Source organism: Melanerpes formicivorus, unplaced genomic scaffold (genome assembly GCF_026170545.1).
Source record: "Melanerpes formicivorus ecotype bairdi unplaced genomic scaffold, bMelFor1.0.p_v2 SCAF_13, whole genome shotgun sequence".
Lineage (NCBI taxonomy): Eukaryota > Metazoa > Chordata > Aves > Piciformes > Picidae > Melanerpes > Melanerpes formicivorus.
The window spans coordinates 18,205,113-18,225,745 of NW_027142365.1; the positions used below are offsets into that span (position 1 = coordinate 18,205,113).

Genomic DNA, 20,633 nt, shown 5'->3' on the forward strand with positions numbered 1-20,633 from the left:
TGCCAAGGTGCTGGGCCAGCTCATTGCAACTAGACTACTGTGTAGAAAGGTTGGACCAGAGGGTCCTTGGGGTCCCTTCCAACCTGGCATCCTGTGATACTGTGAACCTTAGACCAGTGCTGAAAGGAGCTTGTGTACAGGCCATGTCTCCTTTTACTGACCCTGGAGCTGTGTTGTTAACTTATCTCTGGACCTGTCTCCATTTGCTCCTTCCCATGTATGGAGCTGGTTCATCACCTTAGCTTCTCTGGGACTGCTGAGGGGAGCAGCTTCCTTTTGCTCCTTGCCTGAGCTGTGCTGCCAGATTCTGTGCCTAGCCTGCTCCCAGTCCTTCCTTGCTGATCTAGCATCCTGCCTTGACGCTGGGCCTGCCTCATCACTGCAGACTCAGGGAGCTGAACCCAGTGACCCCAGCCTCAGGCAGCCCCTGAGCTGCTGGACTCTCTACACCTTGCCCAAGGCCACTGCTGCACTTGGCTGCCAGTTCTCCTGACCTTAATGGAAGCTTGGTGCTCCCTGTCTGGAGGAAAGGCAACCAGAGCCAAAAACATTCCTTTTGTATCAGTGGGAATAGAATGTGTTTCAATTTGCTCAGTAGTAAATCATCCTCTGCTTTGGAGAAGCCATTCTGAAGTCCACAGAGTTCAACCCAGATCTTTCCTTTCTGGTCAAGGAGGCCAAGGGCATCCTGGCCTGCATCAGGAACAGTGTGGCCAGCAGGAGCAGGGAAGTCATTGTGCCCTGTGCTCAGCACTGGTTAGACCACACCTTGAGTCCTGTGTCCAGTTCTGGGCTCCTCAGGTTAGGAAAGATGTTGAGATGCTGGAAGGTGTCCAGAGAAGGGCAACAAAGCTGGGGAGGGGTCTGGAGCACAGCCCTGTGAGGAGAGGCTGAGGGAGCTGGGGTTGCTTAGCCTGGAGAAGAGGAGGCTCAGGGGAGATCTTGCTGTCTACAACTCCCTGAAGGGAGGTTGTAGCCAGGTGGGGGTTGGTCTCTTCTCCCAGGCAAGCAGCACCAGCACAAGAGGACACAGTCTCAAGCTGTGCCAGGGGAGGTTTAGGCTGGATGTTAGGAAGAAGTCCTTCCCAGCAAGAGAGCTTGGCCATTGGAATGTGCTGCCCAGGGAGGTGGTGGAGTCACCATCCCTGGAGGTGTTTAGGAAGAGCCTGGCTGAGGCACTTGGTGCCATGGGTTAGTTGATTAGATGGTGTTGGGTGATAGGTTGGACTCGATGATCTCTGAGGTCTTTTCCAACCTGGTTCCTTCTGTATTCTGTTTGTCCAATCTGATTTTGATTGATGGAGTTCAGTGGGGTACAATTTGGCAAAGAACTGACACTATTTACAGGCAAAACAAAAAGCAAAGCAAAGCAAAGCAATCATCTCTTACCTCCATTATCTTTGAGGTGCAGAGCTATCTTGGTGTCATCTAGAAAGGAAACTCAAAGTTAGTTGCAGGAAAGTTAATTGCACTGCTCTGGGTCCTGAGGCATTTGAGGAAGGCTTTCCCTAATGCCCAAGAGATTCCACAGTTAGCAAGCCATTTGCTGCTCAGCTCAGTGGGGATTGAGAGTGTGTGGTTCTCCCACTGAGCAATGCTTCACCTCCTTACTCCTGAATAAAACAGCAACCAAACCAAACCATTTTATGACAGTGTAAAGGGAGATTCCACATACTGGTGAATCAGGACACTAGAGCCTGAATTAATTTATGTTCACCCCTGGCTTGAGCATCCTATCACATTAAGGACTCTATGAGCCAACATCAAGCATTAAAATAAAGCAATGAACTAGTTCCTCTCCCAAGAACCATAAAAGGGTCTATCAGCTTTAAACACTCTTCCTCCCCAACCCCCATTCCTCACCTTCTTGTGAGCTTCAGTGACCAAACTGCCAGGGAATGATGCTGCTAATGCAGGGCAAATCCTCCACCAGCAGTTTCTAACCTTCTCTTGCTGAAAACCAGCCCAGCTTTGCTTATCAGTAGATTCCCACCTTGAAAAAACCTTCAGCTCTGCCTTTCTTGTCACAGGCCACTTCCACAGGCTGCCTGCACCTGGTACCATCTCTTGTGTGATCACACAAGTGCAAGAGAAACCTCCCCCAGCCCATTTGAGAGATGCCATCTGATTAATCTGAGTGAGCTTTTCTACCCAGCTGAACGTTCTGCAGAAGCAGGAGGTCTCAGCCAGAGAAAGGTGAGCTTTAAAGCAGCTAGTGGAACCCTTAAGGATGAGAACACACCATCACTTACCCAGTTAAGTCAGTTCAGAGTAGTGCCAACTGACTGGAAAGAGGTAAAGAGGCACATTTCAAAGAGGTTTTTAATTGGGGTTATCTCTACTTGCCACCTGCCTAAACAGAATACCTAAAGGGATTCCCAGTTCAAGAAGTCTGTGATGGGAGTTTCTTCACTAACTTCAGCAGGGCTGTCTCCTTCTGTGATCTCAAGAGGCTCTGGACTATGGTCTGAACGTTAAAGGATCACAAAACCCTCATTGGAACCTCACAAGTTGTGCAGAATTGTGCCTGGCTTGTCTGTGTTTCCCCAGCACTGCCCCATCCTCCAGTGCTCCTAACCCTTTGCACCTTGCTGTTGCAACCTAAAGGCAGCAGCAGATGTTGCCTTGATGGCAATTCTCCATTCTTCCCACTGCCCCAAAGAGAAAAGGTCAACATGAACAAGCACTTGAAGGAAACAAATGCCTTTTAGGCCTGTAAATGACACATGTACACTTCAGAATACTGCAGGGGCTACACTTCACCTTCTGTGGGCAGGCTGGTTGGCAGGTGGGAAGTGCTGGATCCTCTGGTGGTGGTTAATACTCTGAACTTTGTGGTGGTTGGCAGAAAGGTGGTGGTGGAGTGTGGAGGTGTTTCAGTTGTGTCTGCATCCTCACAGATCTTGTACTTTGACTGTGGGGAAACAGCAAAAAACAAAGAACAGAAAATGAAACCCCAGCAGAGATGTCACTGAAGGATGACAACAACGGGACAGCAGTGTGCCCCTGTGGCCAAGAGAGCCAAGGGCATCCTGGGGTGCAGCAAGAAAAGTGTGGCCAGCAGGGCTGGGGAGGTTCTGCTGCCCCTCTGCTCTGCCCTGCTGAGAGCACAGCTGCAATCCTGTGTCCAGTTCTGGGCTCCCCAGTTCCAGAGAGACAGAGACCTGCTGGAGAAAGTCCAAGGGAGAGCCAGGAGGATGCTTAGGGGACTTGAGCATCTCCCCTGTGAAGAGAGACTGAGAGCCCTGGGGCTGTTCAGTCAGGAGAAGAGAAGGCTGAGAGGGGTCTGATCAATGTCTATCAATAGCTGAGGGGTGGGGGTCAGCTAGAGGGGTCAAGCTGCTTTCATTGGTGTGCAATAATAAGACAAGGAACAGTGGGCACAAGCTTGAACAAAGAAGATTTCACCTCTGCATGAGGAGACAGAGCCCTGGAGCAGGCTGCCCAGAGAGGCTGTGGAGTCTCCTTCTCTGGACACATTCAAAACCCACCTGGATGCATTCCTGAGCAAACTGCCCTAAGTGATGCTGCTCTGGCAGGGGGCTGGACTGGATGATCTGTGGAGGTCCCTTCCAACCTGGAATGTACTGTGGTACTGTGACACTGTGAAATTAAGCCTGAACAAGCTGTCAGGATAAAAAAAGAAGGCAGATGGAAACCCTAACTGATGGAGTTTGACAAGAGCTTTCCTTTCTTCTTTTTCTTCCTTCTCCCTTTTGAAGTGCCCTATGCAGCATTCAGCACGGAGAATTTCCATGCAATTGCAGAACTTACAACCCTCACTTGTTAATCACAAGACCTCAAGGTCATCCCCTGAATGTCAAAGCTTCCCATTTCCCCCTAATCAGCTTTGAACATCTGATATTATCCTCCTGATATGATCCTCCAATCTTTTCTTGTGAGTGCTCACTGCCACTGGCCTGGGTAACATAACCCATGGTAATGAAGGGACATGGGAATTTAATTGCAGCTCTTCAGCACAGAATCACTGAGAGTTAGGGGCTGGAAGGGACCTCAAAAGCTCATCCAGTCCAACCCCCCTGCCAGAGCAGGTCACACAGGAACACATTCAGGCAGGTCCTGAATATCTCCAGAGAAGGAAACTCCACAGCCCCCCTGGGCAGCCTGCCCCAGGGCTCTGTCACCCTCACAGTGACAGAATTCTTCCTCCTGTTTCCATGGCACTTCCTCTGCCTCAGCTTCCACCACTGCCCCTTGTGCTGGCATTGGGCAGCACCCAGCAGAGCCTGGCTCCAGCCTCTGGGCACTGCCCCTGCACATCTTGAGCAACAGCAAGGAGCTCACCCTCAGGCTCCTCCTCTCCAAGCTCCAGAGCCCTCAGCTCCCTCAGGCTCTCCTCATGAGGAAGATCTTCCACTGCCTTCAGCATCTTTGTGGCTTTGTGCTGGACTCTTTCAAGCAGTTCCCTGAGGTCCTTCTTGAGCTGAGGGGCCCAGAACTGGACACAGTATTCCAGCTGTGGCCTCAGCAGGGCAGGAGAACCTTGCTCGACCTACTCACCAGAGGTCTTCTAATCCACCCCAGGATGCCTTTGGCCTTCTTTCTAACGATTAATGTATAGTGAGGTAGTTACTCAGGCTTTATATGTGGTTATTAGAGAAGAATATGCAGACAGGTGTAAACTGTGGGCATGTGTTCTGCCTATAGAATATTTATAGACCATACTGCAGAGCAATGCGTTCACTGCCTGCCACTAACTCGATGTACTGTTAAAATGTCAGGCATGGGATGTGTGGTTAAGGTACAGAACATGTTATATATGCCTACAGAACAACCACTATAGAAAACAGGAACACTAAAACACATAACAGTTGAGACAGAACAGCAATATAAACACCTAGGAGACAGTAAATCAGATTAATCACCATGCAGTAATTTACCTTCTGTGTTCATGGACACAAATATAGAATCACAGAATTACAGGGCTGGAAGGGACCTCAAGGCTCAGCCAGCTCCAACCCCCTGCCATGGCCAGGGACACCTCACACTAGAGCAGGCTGCTCACAGCCACATCCAGCCTGGCTGCAAACACCTCCAGGCAGGAGGCTTCCACCACCTCCCTGGGCAACCTGTGCCAGGCTCTCACCACCCTCATGGGGAACAACTTCTTCCTAACAGCCAATCTCAATCTCCCCACTTCTACTTTTGCTCCATTCCCCCCAGTCCTATCACTCCCTGACACCCTCAAAAGTCCCTCCCCAGCTTTCTTGGAGCCCCCTTCAGATCCTGGAAGGCCACAATTAGGTCTCCTCAGAGCCTTCTCCTTTCAAGAATGCACAACCCCAACTCTCTCAGGCTGTCTCCAGAGCAGAGCAGCTCCAGCCCTCTGCTCATCCTCGTGGCCCTTCTCTGGACACCTTCCTGCACCTCCAGATCCTTCCTGGCACAGAGGCTCCAGAACTGGCCCCAGAGCTCCAGCTGTGGTCTCAGCAGAGTGGAGCAGAGGGGCAGAATCCCCTCCCTGGCCCTGCTGGCCACACTTCTCTTGCTGCAGCCCAGGCTCTGCTTGGCTCTCTGGGCTGCAAGTGCTCACTGCTGGCTCCTGTTGAGCTTCTCCTCCCCCAGCACCCCCAAGGCCTTTTCTTCAGGGCTGCTCTCCAGCCAGTCCCTGCCCAGCCTATATCAGTGCTTGGGATTGCCCAGACCCAGCTGCAGGACCTTGCCCTTGGTCTTGTTGAACCTCATGAGGTTGTCCTGGGCCCAGCTCTCCAGCCTGTCCAGGTGCCTCTGGATGGCCTCCCTTCCCTCCAGCTGTCAGCAGCACCACACAGCTTGGTGTCATCAGCAAACCTGCTGAGGCTGCACTCAGTGCCACTGTCCATGGCACCAACAAAGATGTTGAACAAGCCTGGTCCCAGGACTGATCCCTGAGAGACTCCACTTGTCCCTGGCTTCCACTTGGCCATGGACCATTGGCAGCCACCCTTTGGGTGCAGCCCTCAAGCCAGTTCTGTATCCTTTGAATGCTTCATCCATGGAACCCATCCTGCACCAGCCTGGAGACCAGGGTGTGGTGCAGGACAGTGTCTAAGGCTTTGCTCAGCTCCAGGTCAATCACCTCAGTTCCTTGGCCTTCATCTATTAATGTTGTGACCTTGTCACAGGAGGCCACCAGGTTTGCCAGGCTGTTACCTCATTCTGGAGTCTTTTTTCCCTTTTTTTTTCCCTTTTAAATGTCTGTCCACTTTCAAAGTTCTCTAGGTGTAATGAGCATTTTCCTTTATGGCTCACACAGCACTGCAGGAAAACACATCCCATTAAGTAGCAGCAAACCTGGGAATTGCCTCCATCTCCTGCTGGCCCCATTTGTTTTAATGAGAAGTGGAGTCCTGTGAAGCCTGTTCAGTAGATTTGAGATCTGGCTGTCAAAACCCAGGGGGATCTTGTCCCTCTTTCAATGTAAGTGGCTGTTCTATTGTTCTTTTGTTTCACCACAAACAAATATTAGATTAAAAGAAGGTTGTCACTCCCTGCAGGATAACAAGGCTTTAAATTTCTCCATGTTACAGCTTCACAGAATGACAGAATGTTAGAGGTTGGAAGGGACCTCCAGAGGTCATCCAGTCCAACCCCTCCCTGCCAAAAGCACCCAGGGCAAGTCACACAGGAACACATCCAGAAGGGTTTAGAAAGGCTCCAGAGCAGGAGACTCCACAGCCTCTCTGGGCAGCCTGCTCCAGGGCTCCAGCAGCCTCACTGTAAAGAAGTTTCTCCTCATGTTGAGGTGAAAGCTTCTCTGTTCAAGCTTGTACCCACTGTTCCTTGTCTTATTCCTGTGCACCACCCAAAAGAGCTTGGCCCCCTCCACTTGACCCCCACCCCTCAGCTATTGATAGACATTGATCAGATCCCTCTCAGCCTTCTCCTCTCCAGACTAAACAGCCCCAGGGCTCTCAGTCTCTCTTCACAGGGGAGATGCTCAGGTCCCCTCATCATCCTCATGGCTCTTTTCAAACCCAGTTATTTTCCCTGCTGCAATCTAATTAACATCTAGTCCAAAAGCTGTATTACAAAGAAGAGCACATTACTGTGAGAATCCTCATTGTTCATCCTCTGGAAGGAATGCTTCTAAAATTAACCTCTGAGTGCCAACCACAGATCCTTCACTACTATTGGTTTCTCAGATACACTTAATGTATCAATGATTTCCTGTCATGCACTGGAACAGAGAGAAAAGAGAGATTGGCCATGGGAATGTGCTGCCCAGGGAGGTGGTGGAGACATCATCCCTGGAGGGGTTCAAGAAACCTGTGGAGACAGCAATTAGGGGTTATGGTTTAATGGCCATGATTGGACCTTCTAGCTGCCTACAACTGCCTGAAGGGAGGTTGTAGCCAGGTGGGGGTTGGTCTCTTCTCCCAGGCACCCAGCACCAGAACAAGAGGACACAGTCTCAAGCTGTACCAGGGGAGGTTTAGGCTGGAGGTGAGGAGAAAGTTCTCCCCAGAAAGAGTAACTGGCCATTGGGATGTGCTGCCCAGGGAGGTGGTGGAGTCCCCATCCCTGGAGGTGTTCAAGAGGGGAGTGGATGTGGCACTTGGAGCCATGGTTTAGCTGTCATGAGGTGTTGGGTGATAGGTTGGACTCTATGATCTCTGAGACCTTTTCCAACCTGGCTGATTCTATGATTCTATGACCTCTGGAGGTCCCATCTGGCCCAGACCACTCCATGATTCTATTCTATGATTCAATTTTTTTTAATGGAAAGCATTTTCTCTGAGACTCCTTTTGCAGTCTTTTGCTTTGTGTCCATTTTCATCCCTCGAATGGGGAGCGAGATCGCTCAGCCCATTTGTCTTTATTATGCCTTACAGCATTTCCACTGAGTGATAAAGACAAATACAGCATGTCTTTGGCCTTGAAAGCGTGCTTCATAATCCAAAGAATTTAATCACAACAGCATCATAAGTGGAGAAATGGCCTCTGAGGGGCTGAGGCTGTAAACTAATCACATACCTCTTCAGGGCAGCCGCTGTCTACCCAATCTTGCCGGTGCCGGTCGAAGCCGCTGGAGCATCTTGATGAGATGGAACAGAGAGAAGTTGTCCAGATGGAAACAGAAGGAAAACCAGAGCAGGAGAGGAAGGGAGAGGAAGAGAAAGAGAATGACAGAGAGGATAAGTAAATTATGTGATTTAGTTTAAAATCCATACAATTTATGGGGCATTACTTTTATTCAAGGGGCTGCCGCCTGCAAGAGGAATCCATCACTCGTTCAATCAATCAATCAATCAATCATCAATCAATCAGTTTGCATTTAAGTTGTCCTGGATATTGATAGTTTCTAAATAGGAATGTCTCCCTTCTGCTGAATAATTAAGAATGCACAGAATCACAGGATTTTGAAGTTTGATGGCAGCCATATGGATGGAAATCACTTCAATTATTGCTGTCTGGGCTTCTCAGCCAGGAAAATTTAATCCCACAAAGGACACAGTGAACCAGACACTGCTTTTATCAGACAAGGTGATCTGAGACATCAAGATACACCTCCTGATGTGATCAGTGCTCCCAGATTTAGACAGCAGCTTGTCTGAATAGCCTTCATGACAAGAAGAGAAAACCTTACAGCTGCTTCTGCCTCCTCCCCAGCTGCAGAAAACTTCAGTCCCAGGCATATTTCTTGTCCAATTAGGTGAGCTTTAAAAACCTGCTTGCAATTATCCTTTCTCATCTGCAATAGGTGGCAAAGACATCTTAAAGCAGCTTGAAGATAATGATTCTCCTGGCAATCCCAATCTCACCAGAGGCTTATCAGTGTGCAGACAGCAATCTAGGCTTTCCTAGACCACAGGCAGCGTTACACACAGAAAGCAGTATTAAAATGGCCAGCAAATAACTCACCCATGGAGTCTGGCTGGAAAGGGATTCTTACCAGTCAGGGGTTTGCTTTTGCTTCTGCCTTGTTTTGTTTTGCTCTGGTGAGGTCTGGTTTGGTTTGATTTGGTTTGGTTTGGTTTGGTTTGGTTTTGCTTTGCTTTGTTTTGCTTTGCTTTGTTCTGGTTTGGTTTGATTTAGTCTGGTTTGGTTGCTTTGCTTTGCTTTGCTTTTGATTTGGTCTGTTTTACTTTCTTTTGTTTTGATCTTGTTTGGTTTGGTTGGTTTGTTTTGCTTTGCTTGGTTTGGTTTTGGTTTCGTTGGTTTGGTTGGTTTGGTTTTGGTTTGGTTGGTTTGGTTTGCTTGGTTTGGTTTGCTTTGATTTGCTTGGTTTGGTTTTGGTTTGTTCTTGTTTGGTTTGATTTGGTTGGTTTGGTTTGCTTGGTTTGGTTTAGGTTTGCTCTTGTTTGGATTGGTTAGTTTGGTTTAGTTTTGGTTTGTTCTGCTTTGCTTTTGGTTTGCTTGGTTTGGGTTTAGTTTGCTTTGGTTTGCTTTGGTTTGCTTGGTTTGGTTTTGGTTTGTTCTGGTTTGGTTGGTTTGGTTTGATTTGGTTGATTTGGTTTTGGTTTTGGTTTGTTCTGGTTTGGTTGGTTTGTTCTGCTTTGGTTTTGGTTTGTTTTGGTTTGGTTTTGGTTTGTTGTGGTTTGGTTTGCTTGGTTTAGTTTTGGTTTGTTCTGGTTTGGTTTGGTTGGTTTGTTTTGCTTTGTTTTGCTTTGCTTGGTTTGGTTTGGTTGGTTTAGTTTTGGTTTGTTCTGGTTTGGTTTGCTTTGCTTGGTTTGGTTTGCTTTGCTTGGTTTGGTTTTGCTTTGGTTTGGTTGGTTTGGTTTGCTTGGTTTGTTTTGGGTTCGGTTTGGTTTGCTTGGTTTGGTTTTGGTTTGTTGTGGTTTGGTTGGTTTGGTTTTGGTTTGGTTTGGTTGGTTTGGTTTTGGTTTGATTTGGTTGGTGTTTGGTTTTGGTTTGTTCTGGTTGGTTTGTTTTGCTTTGCTTGGTTTGGTTTTGGTTTGTTCTGGTTTGGTTTGGTTGGTTTGCTTTGTTTTATTTGGTTTTGTTTGGTTTCTGCATGAATTCCCTGTAGTGTTTTGCTATGAGACAGGGTGATGTCATCTGGCACTCATGCTCAGAACTCACCTGACTGCACAGCAAATACCTTTCTTGTGGTCTTTAAATAAGGCTGGGCAAGCAAACAAGGCCACAGTTATGATTAGCTGTACTTATGTGCTCTCCATGAACTGAAAGACATGAAGACAGGCCAAGAGGGGATTGGATGTGGCACTTGGTGCCATGGTTTAGTCATGAGGTCTGTGGTGACAGGTTGGACTGGATGATCCTCGAGGTCTCTTCCAACCTTGGTGATACTGTGTGATACTGTGTGAAGTGCTACCCCATTTTAACCAAGGTGCATTTGGGGCCATGGAATCACTTTTACAATAGGAGAGAATGTTACAAGAGGATGCAAACAACATTAACAAGACATTTGGGACAATGACCTTCTCCATAGCATTATTCTGAGCAGAAGCTACACAGGCTTTGAGCAGAGATTTTGGAGAAGATGTTGATTCTCTCACCCTTGCACTCACTGCCATTCCATCACTTGCAATGTTACTAAAGAAAACCAACTCCCCCAACTCTAACAGGGGTCATTTATCACTCACTCTGCAGCAGATGACTTTTCCACAACCCTCTTTCAGTGAAGTAAAAAAGATGTCCAAGCTAGAAATGAAATCCAGAGAAATATTCCTCCTGTTCAATGCATGGCAATGCAGGCTGGGGTGAGAGTGGCTGAGAGCTGCCAAACAGAGAGGGACCTGGGGGTGCTGATTGACAGCTGCCTAAACATGAGCCAGCAGTGTGCCCAGGGGGGCAAGAAGGCCAATGGCATCCTGGCCTGCATTAGGAATAGTGTGGCCAGCAGGAGCAGGGAAGTCATTGTGCCCTGTGCTCAGCACTGCTTAGGCCACACCTTGAGTCCTGTGTCCAGTTCTGGGCCCCTCAGTTTAGGAAGGACATTGAGAGACTTGAAGGTGTCCAGAGAAGGGCAAGAAGGCTGGGGAGAGGCCTTGAGCACAGCCCTGTGAGGAGAGGCTGAGGGAGCTGGGGTTGCTTAGCCTGGAGAAGAGGAGGCTCAGGGGAGACCTCATTGCTCCCTACAACTCCCTGAAGGGAGGTTGTAGCCAGTTGGGGGTTGGACTCTTCTCCCAGGCAAGCAGCACCAGAACAAGAGGACACAGTCTCAAGCTGTGCCAGGGGAAGTTTAGGCTGGAGGTGAGGAGAAAGTTCTTCACCGAGAGAGTTGTTAGCCATTGGAATGTGCTGCCCAGGGAGGTGGTGGAGTCCCCATCCCTGGAGGTGTTCAAGAGGGGATTGGATGTGGCACTTGGTGCCATGGTCTAGTCATGAGGCCCTGTCCCTGGAGGTGTTTAAGCCCAGGCTGGATGAGGCTGTGGCCAGGCTGATCTAGTGTGGGGTGTCCCTGCCCATGGCAGGGGGGTTGGAACTAGATGATCCTTGTGGTCTCTTCCAACCCTGACTGATACTATGATACTATGAGGTCTGTGGTGACAGGTTGGACTCGATGATCTTTGAGGTCTCTTCTAACCTTGGTGATTCTGTGATCCTGTGAGACTGTGAAAGGCCACAGAATCACAGAATCACCCTAAGGAGTTTTTAGTTCTCAGTGAAATTGCTTTGGTTGGAAGGGACCTCAGAGATCACCTACTCCACCCCCCCTGCCATGTTCAGTGATGCTTCTCAACTGGGCTTGGGTCATCCACAGCCTCATCCAGCCTGGCCTTCAACATCTCCAGAGAAAGGGCATCCACAACCACTCTGTGCAACCTGTCCCAGAGCCTCATCACCCTCTTACTGAAGAACTTCCTCAGGTCCAGTCTAACCCTGCTCTCCCTCAGCTTCAAACCATTCCCTTTTGTCCTGTCTCTAAACACCCTCATGAAAAGTCCCTCTGTAGCCTTCTGGTAGGATACCTTTAGGTATTGGAAGGCAGTGCTGAGGTCTCCCTGGAGGCTTCTCCTCTCCAGGCTGAACACCCTCAGCTCCCTCAGCCTATCCTCATAGCAGAGGTGCTTCAGCCCTTGGATCATCTCTCTCCATATATGAGAGAATAAGGAGAATCCTGCTAAGCAGAAAGAAATGATGGAGTGACAGGAGGAGGGGGAATGGCTTCAAACTGGAAGAAGCTGGATTTAGAGGAGGCTCCAAAGATTAATGAATAAAAACTTATCCTGGGTGCACTCATTTAGAGCTCTCAAGTCTCTTCTGGGGGGCATTCAGAGGAGTGTGTCCAGCAGAGCCAGGGAGGTTCTCCTGCCCCTCTGCTCTGCCCTGCTGAGACCTCACCTGGAATATTGCATCCAGTGCTGGGCTCCCCAGTTCAGGAGGGACAGGGATCTGCTGGAGAGAGTCCAAGGGAGGGCTCCAAGGATGCTGAAGGAAACGCAGCACTGCCTGGGGAGGAGAGGCTGAGAGCCCTGGGGCTGTTTAGTCTGGAGAGGAGAAGACTGAGAAGAATCTGATCAATGTCTATCAAGAGTTGAGGGCTGGGGACAGCCTCTGCTCACTGTGCCCTGGGATAGGACAAGAGGCAATGGATGGAAACTGCAGCACAGGAGGTTCCACTTCAACATGAGGAAGAACTTCGCTGTGAGGGTCCCAGAGGCCTGGAGCAGGCTGCCCAGAGAGGTTGTGGAGTCTCCTTCTCTGGAGCCTTTGCAGCCCTGTCTGGATGTGTTCCTGTGTGACCTGTGCTGGATTCTCTGGTCCTGCTCTGGCAGGGGGGATGGACTTGAAGATCTCCTGAGGTCCCCCCCAACCCCTAACACCCTGTGAGCCTGTTCCAAACTACTGCACTACTGTGGCAAGTAACATTCCTCAGGTTCATTTCCCCCTAGGGAATCGTAACAAACCTCCACACACTGAAGGCAAGGAGGACTTGGAATGACTCTTTCAAACATCTGAGACACTCTTGCAGAGGACCCTGCCTTAAAGAAAAATACACCAAAGCCTGGAGAGTGTTTATTTAACATGTTCTACTGATGCAGTTGTGAGGGCAAACAATACTATCAGCAAGCAGCTTTATCAGGAGCTAGATAGGCTCCAAGCAGAGCTGTCTGTGAATTTCCTTCGAGGCCTGTGTCAATGGGATGTCAGCTGTAGCAGATACTATCATTGCTGCATTGTTGAGGCAGGATTCTGGGAGCTGTCATCTCAGGGCACCACCCTCTCTGCTGCCTGCATTTTGAGGACCTTCCTCTCACAGCATGGTGATGATTCCCCGTTGCAGTTAAAACACTGGAGCAGATTTTATTAGCTCTGCCACTGAGGCCATCTGTCAACGTGACAGCAGCTTTCTAACAGCTTCATCTGCAAATAATGGCCCAAATCAGCTCCTAGCGAAGTAGTAACAAAGATGCTCAGGTCAATGGGAACAGGGACAGTCAGGAAATGTAAGGAATTGCAGGGTTTGTGTGGAACTTGGGAGCAGTGATTCAGGGAGCAAAAGGAGAATGAAAGTCTCTGCATGTATAGCAATGATGGTTTGGTAGAACCACAGAATTGTCAGGTCTGGAAGGGACCTCAAGGATCAGCCAGTTCCAACCCCCTGCCATGGCCAGGGACACCTCACACTACGGCAGCTTGCTCACAGCCACATCCAGCCTGGCTGCAAACACCTCCACCTCCCTGGGCAACCTGGCAGGGACACCTCCCACCAGCCCAGGTTGCTCAAGGTCTCATCCAACCTGGCCTTGAACACCTCCAGGGAGGGGTCATCCAGAACCTCCCTGGGCAACCTGCTCCAGTGTCTTACCAGCCTCATTGCAATGAATTTCTTCCTAATCTCCAGTCTAAATTTCCCCACTTCCAGCTGAAACCCATTGCCTCTCATCCTGTCACTACAAGCCCTTGTAAAACATCCCTCCCCAGCATTCCTGTAGCCTCTTTCAGGTACTGGCAGGCTGCTCTAAGATCTCCCTGAAGCCATCTCGTCTGCAGGCTGAACAATCCCAACTCTCTCAGCCTGTTCCCACAGAAGAGGTTCTCCAGCCCTCTGATCATCTTTGTGGCCTCCTCTAGACTCGCTCCAACAGTTGGATGTCCTTTGGGTATCGGGGGCACCAGAACTGGATGCAGTGCTCCACGTGGGGTCTCACCAGAGCAGTGTGGAGGTGAGAACCACCTGCAGCACTTCTGAGTCTGCAGCACTGAATTCACTGTATCACAGTATCACCAAGGTTGGAAGAGACCTCAAAGATCATTGAGTCCAACCTGGCACCACAGACCTCATGACTAAACCATGGCACCAAATGCCACATCAAATCCCCTCTTGAACACCTCCAGGGATGGGGACTCCACCACCTCCCTGGGCAGCACATTCCAATGACCAATGACTCTCTCAGGGAAGAACTTTCTCCTCACCTCCAGCCTAAACTTCCCTTAGTGCAGCTTGAGACTGTGTCCTCTTGTTCTGGTGCTGGGTGCATGGGAGAAGAGACCAAATCCCTCCTGGCTACAACCTCCCTTCAGGTAGTTGTAGAGGGCAATGAGGTCTCCCCTGAGCCTCCTCTTCTCCAGGCTAAGCAACCCCAGCTCCCTCAGCCTCTCCTCACAGGGCTGTGCTCAAGGCCTCTCCCCAGCCTTGTTGCCCTTCTCTGGACACCTTCAAGTGTCTCAATGTCCTTCTAAAACTGAGGGGCCCAGGACTGGACACAGGACTCAAGGTGTGGCCTAACCAATGCAGAGCACAGGGGCAGAATGACTTCCCTATTCCTGCTGGCCACACTGTTCCTAAAATTCCATCACTGTCTCAACACTGAGTGCCTCCCAAAATTGCCAGTGGCTAGGTGATGATGAAGAGGATGAGAGAGTGGCACAAAGTGCAGCAGGCAATCTGCAACCTGCTGATGGCTTCACAGTTTTATGGGACAGAAAGACTGGGAAAATATAAGCTGCATGCTCGGTAAAGCACTCTGTGGTAGTTTTAGGCTGTGCCTTTAAAATGTTCCACAGATCTTGAACAGAAAGTGGTAGAATGTGAATAAATCACCACTGGGTGTAAGAAGGAAAATAATAGTAAGTTCTAAACAATCCATTTAAGCAGATAATAGACATCAGCTGATGATGTCAACTATCTCTCTTTTGGTTTCCTCTCTCTGGGAGACACTAACTTGCTTCTGGTTCACCTTGGCTGTGTTCTTTGTTGTGGATGAATATCTGGAGGTGATGGAAGGTGTCCAGATAAGGGCCACAAGGATGAGCAGAGGGCTGCAGCTGCTCTGCTCTGGAGACAGACTGAGAGAGTTGGGGTTGTGCAGTCTGGAGAGGAGAAGGCTCCCAGGAGACCTTCTTGTGGCCTTCCAGGATCTGAAGGGGGCTACAAGAAAGCTGGGGAGGGACTTTTGAGGGTGTCAGGGAGGGATAGGAGTGGGGGGGATGGAGCGAAGCTAGAAGTGGGGAGATTGAGATTGGCTGTGAGGAAGAAGTTGTTCCCCATGAGGGTGGTGAGAGCCTGGCACAGGTTGCCCAGGGAGGTGGTGGAAGCCTCCTGCCTGGAGGTGTTTGCAGCCAGGCTGGATGTGGCTGTGAGCAACCTGCTGTAGTGTGAGGTGTCCCTGCCCATGGCAGGGGGGTTGGAACTGGCTGAGCCTTAAGGTCCCTTCCAACCCTGACAATTCTCTGATTCTGTGATCACTATACACAGAGCAGTGCTGCTGCTATCCTGCAGTTTATTTCACCTTCTCTTCCAATGCACTGAAACAAATCACCTTCACTGCTTCCAAAAGCTGGAGAAGTTTGGAATAGTTATTTTATTTTACTTTGCTTTTCCAACAATTATCTACTAGAAAATATACAAACTGGAGCAGCCCAAACTTTTGTTTGACTTCAGGATAATTTGTCAGATCAATTCAGCTACAGAAGAAGTTTTGTTAGTGGATCAGCAAAACAAGAATGGTTGGGCAGCAGGTGCATTTTGGCAAAGCACTCATTCAGTGAGGACAAAGGTGACAGAGTTCTGCCCTTCTGTGTCTCAGAGGAGTTTTAGTTGTAGTTTCTGACTCTTCCCTTGACTGTGTGAACAGGAGCTTGTAGCAAGGTAGGTTTTGGTCTCTTTACCCAACTAACAAAGTCAGGCCTCAAGTTGCTCCAGGGGAGGTCTAGGCTGGAGATTAGAAGGGATCTGAGCTGCTAGATCACTGGAGGTGTTCAAGAGGAGCCTGGATGAGGCACTTGGTGCCATGGTTTAGTTGATCAGATGGTGTTGGGTGACAGGTTGGACTTGATGATCTTAAAGGTCTTTTCCAACCTGTTCACTCCATTCCATTCCATTCCATTCCATTCCATTCCATTCCATTCCATTCCACTCCATCCTATGCTATCCTATCCTATCCTATCCTATCCTATCCTATCCTATCCTATCCTATCCTATCCTATCCTATCCTATCCTATCCTATCCTATCCTATCCTATCCTATCCTATCCTAAACAGGCTGCCCAGGGAGATGGCTGAATGCCTATCCCTGGAGGTGTTTCAAAGAGGCAGAGATGTGGTGCTGAGTTCCCCAGCCTTGGCAGAGCTAGGGAATGGTTGGACTCCCTGATCTGAAAGGGCTTCTCCAATCACAAAAATCCTGTGATTTTGGGACTCTTAAGATGGGATGTTCTGAGGCATGAGCTGCTGGGCATCTCTCACCAAATATTTATAGACACATGAGACTTTCACAGAACCCAGATACCACCTCCACACTGTATCTGAAAGTGCTGGGCTGGGGCACCAGAACTGGATGTAGTGCTCCACGTGGGGTCTCACCAGAGCAGTGTGGAGGTGAGAACCACCTGCAGCACTTCTGAGTCTGCAGCACTGAATTCACAGTCTCACAGTATCACCAAGGTTGGAAGAGACCTCAAAGATCATCGAGTCCATCCTGTCACCACAGACCTCATGACTAAACCATGGCACCAAGTGCCACATCCAATCCCCTCTTGAACACCTCCAGGGATGGGGACTCCACCACCTCCCTGGGCAGCACATTCCAATGACTAATGACTCTCTCTGTGAAGAACTTTCTCCTCACCTCCAGCCTAAACTTCCCCTGGCACAGCTTGAGACTGTGTCCTCTTATTCTGCTGCTGGTTGCTAGAGAGAAGAGACCAAGCCCTTCCTGGCTACAACCTCTCTTCAGGTAGTTGTAGAGAGCAATGAGGTCTCCCCTGAGTCTCCTCTTCTCCAGGCTAAGCAACCCCAGCTCCCTCAGCCTCTCCTCACAGGGCTGTGCTCAAGGCCTCTCCCCAGCCTTGTTGCCCTTCTCTGGACACCTTCAAGTCTCTCAATGTCCTTCTTAAACTGAGGGGCCCAGAACTGGACACAGGACTCAAGGTGTGGCCTAACCAATGCAGAGTACAGGGCACAATGACTTCCCTGCTCCTGCTGGCCACACTGTTCCTAAAATTCCATCACTGTCTCAACACTGAGTGCCTCCCAAAATTGCCAGTGGCTAGGTGATGATGAAGAGGATGAGAGAGTGGCACAAACTGCAGCAGGCAATCTGCAACCTGCTGATGGCTTCACAGTTTTATGGGACAGAAAGACTGGGAAAATATAAGCTGCATGCTCGGTAAAGCACTCTGTGGTAGTTTTAGGCTGCGCCTTTAAAATGTTCCACAGATCTTGAACAGAAAGTGGTAGAATGTGAATAAATCACCACTGGGTGTAAGAAGGAAAATAATAGTAAGTTCTAAACAATCCATTTAAGCAGATAATAGACATCAGCTGATGATGTCAACTATCTCTCTTTTGGTTTCCTCTCTCTGGGAGACACTAACTTGCTTCTGGTTCACCTTGGCTGTGTTCTTTGTTGTGGATGAATATCTGGAGGTGATGGAAGGTGTCCAGATAAGGGCCACAAGGATGAGCAGAGGGCTGCAGCTGCTCTCCTATGAAGACAGACTGAGGGAGTTGGGGTTGTGCTGTCTGGAGAGGAGAAGGCTCCCAGGAGACCTTCTTGTGGCCTTCCAGTGTCTGCAGGGGGCTCCAAGAAAGCTGGGGAGGGACTTTTGAGGGTGTCAGGGAGTGATAGGACTGGGGGGGAATGGAGCAAAAGTAGAAGTGGGGAGATTCAGATTGGATGTGAGGAAGAAGTTGTTCCCCATGAGGGTGGTGAGAGCCTGGCACAGGTTGCCCAGGGAGGTGGTGGAAGCCTCCTGCCTGGAGGTGTTTGCAGCCAGGCTGGATGTGGCTGTGAGCAACCTGCTGTAGTGTGAGGTGTCCCTGGCCATGGCAGGGGGGTTGGAACTGGCTGAGCCTTGAGGTCCCTTCCAACCCTGACAATGCTGTGATTCTATCATCCTAAGAAAATAACTGTCTGCTCTTTTCTCTTGTCCCTTTGTGTCTGGGGGGTGTAAGAAGAGTGGCAGGGAGTGGAAAGCTATGAGCAGCTCCCCTGGGTTTTGGCCAGGAGGGTTCCTGTGCTGTTTATCAGCTGTAAATCCCTGCAAATATTGTATATATTTTGTCCCTATTCATTGCATTTCATTGTGGATTGTAGTTCTGCTTGTAAATACAGCTTCATTTGCTTCCCACCTGAGGTGGTCTGGCAATTTAATGCTGGGGGTGGATTTTCAACCCACCCCCCCCACACACTCCTGCATTATCATGTAAAGAGAAGTGAAGAGCTGCTTAAGCCTGCTGTAATTTTACAGTAAAAGGGATTGATCATGAGTAAGGCTCCATCATTTGTAACCCTGACACCACATGTGAACAGGCAGCAGGAAATTAGGCCTCCCACAAGCAATGCTTGCTGTTGGAAGAGCCTGGGAATGAAAAGGCAGGCTGAAAGAAATCAGCTTTGGGTTTGATTCAACTGGAGAGAAAGGGATAAAACTCAGTTAAAGTGAGAGTTGTGATTCAGGAAGAATGGGAGGGTGTTTTCTGTGCTCTTAATATCAACTGCAACAAAGGAAGCATGCTGAATGGCAGATAAAGGATGAAGAAGAACACTTGGAATGTTAACTAGAAGGGAAAGGCAAATGTAAGAGGAGGGTCTTAGGGACAAACTGATGAGATTATGGTATCAGAATTTCCAACAGAATCAGCAGGAGCTAAGGAGAGCCAAGCATGCTCCCTGGGAAGGAGCCACACCAGAATCACTCTCTGATAGCAGATAACTTTCCCCACCACCTTTGACTGTGCATCTCTGCCTCCACAAAGTGGGTGTCAGGAGCTAACAGCAGCAGAGGTTAGCAGAGAATTGCTCTCTGGGGCACGGCTGCCTCTTTTGCACGCAGGAAATTGCTGAGGGCTCAAGGCAAAGAGCTCTAAAGCACTGCTGGGGGCACTCCACGCCCTTGCTTGTGACCCTGACCAGCGCAATTAAACCCTTTTCTCACCTCTACACCACCGTCTGAGCTACTTTCTGCCACTGAGGATTCCAGGATTCAGTTTTTGGGGTGGAAGCTCTTACAATTAATTTCTTTTTTTCCAAACCACTTCATTTCCTTCTGGCTGAACAAACAGGAGTGAGTGGGCAGCTGGAGCCTGGAAATGGCTTTGTACTGCTTGAGCCTGCCAGCCCCAGCCAGCCTCACACACCCACTGCTCTGCTCCTTGCTTGGAAAGGGAAAAAACAGGAAGGCTGCTATGGGAGAAAAGATTTCCTTTCCCAGTGGCCAGAGGAAGAAACAGCACAGGAAAGGTGAAAGGATTCAGTGGAGGCAAGACAGAACTCTGTTCCAAACCAAACCTGCCTGGATGTGTTGCTGCGGTCCTGCTCTGGCGAGGGGGTTGGGCTGGATGAGCTTTTGAGGTCCCTTCCAACACTCTGAGATTCTGTGGCTTTGTGACCTATAGTTAAGTACAGAGGAGCATGCACTGATTCACAGCTCCTCTGCTGCACACAGTACTCCCAGAAATATCACAGAATGGCCTAGGCTGCAAGGCACCTCACAGGTCATCTACTCCAACCTCCCTGCCACGGGCAGGGACACCTCTCAACTGGACTCAACTGCTCAAGGCCTCATCTAACCTGGCCTTCAACATCTCCAGGGGGCAACAACCTCTTTGGGCAACCTACTCCAGAGTCTCACCACTCTTGTACTGAAGAACTGCTTCTTCAGCTCCAGTCTAACCCTGATCTGCCTCAGCTTCAAACTATTCCCCCTTGGCCTGGCTCTAGACACCCTCAGGAAAAGGCTCTCTGCAGCCTCCCTTTCAGATCTAGCCTTCCAGAACCTGAAAGGAGGCTATAAGAAGGCTGCAGAGAGACTGTTTGCAAAGGCCTGCAGGGACAGGAAAAGGAGCAATGGCTGCAAACTAGAGAAGAACAGAGTTAGATTGGATGTGAGGAACAACTTCTGCACCAGGAGGGTGGTGGAACACTGGAGCAGGTTGCCCAGGGAGGTGGTTGAGGCTCCATCCCTGGAGATATTCAAGGTGAGGCTGGACAGGGCTCTGGGCAACCTGATCTAGTTGGGGATGTCCCTGCTGAGTGCAGAGGGGTTGGACTGGATGAGCTTTGGTGGTCTTTTCCAACCCAGACCATTCAATGATTCTATGAAGGTTGAAGCCCCATGTATGGAGGTGTTGGAAAGAGGCAGAGATATGGTGCTGAGGGTTATGGTTTAGCCCCAGAATTGGTAGAGTTAGAGAATGGTTGGACTGGATGAGGTTAAAGGTCCATTCTATGATTCTATGGTCTCTTCAGTGACTGGAAGGCAGTGGCTTCACCAGCT

At 49.5% G+C, this 20,633-nt stretch overlaps 1 protein-coding gene across 1 annotated transcript in view; it reads right to left on the minus strand.

Annotated features, from left to right (window-relative positions):
• The window catches only part of PLXDC2 (plexin domain containing 2), a 278,440-nt gene that overhangs the window by 26,431 nt on the left and 231,376 nt on the right, over positions 1-20,633 (minus strand). Inside the window, exons 4-6 of the mRNA XM_068146419.1 lie at positions 7,978-8,082; positions 2,764-2,914; positions 1,390-1,428 (exon numbers count right to left, since the gene is read on the minus strand). Coding sequence (XP_068002520.1) covers positions 1,390-1,428; positions 2,764-2,914; positions 7,978-8,082 — 295 coding nt within the window. The remainder of the gene's footprint in view (positions 1-1,389; positions 1,429-2,763; positions 2,915-7,977; positions 8,083-20,633) is intronic.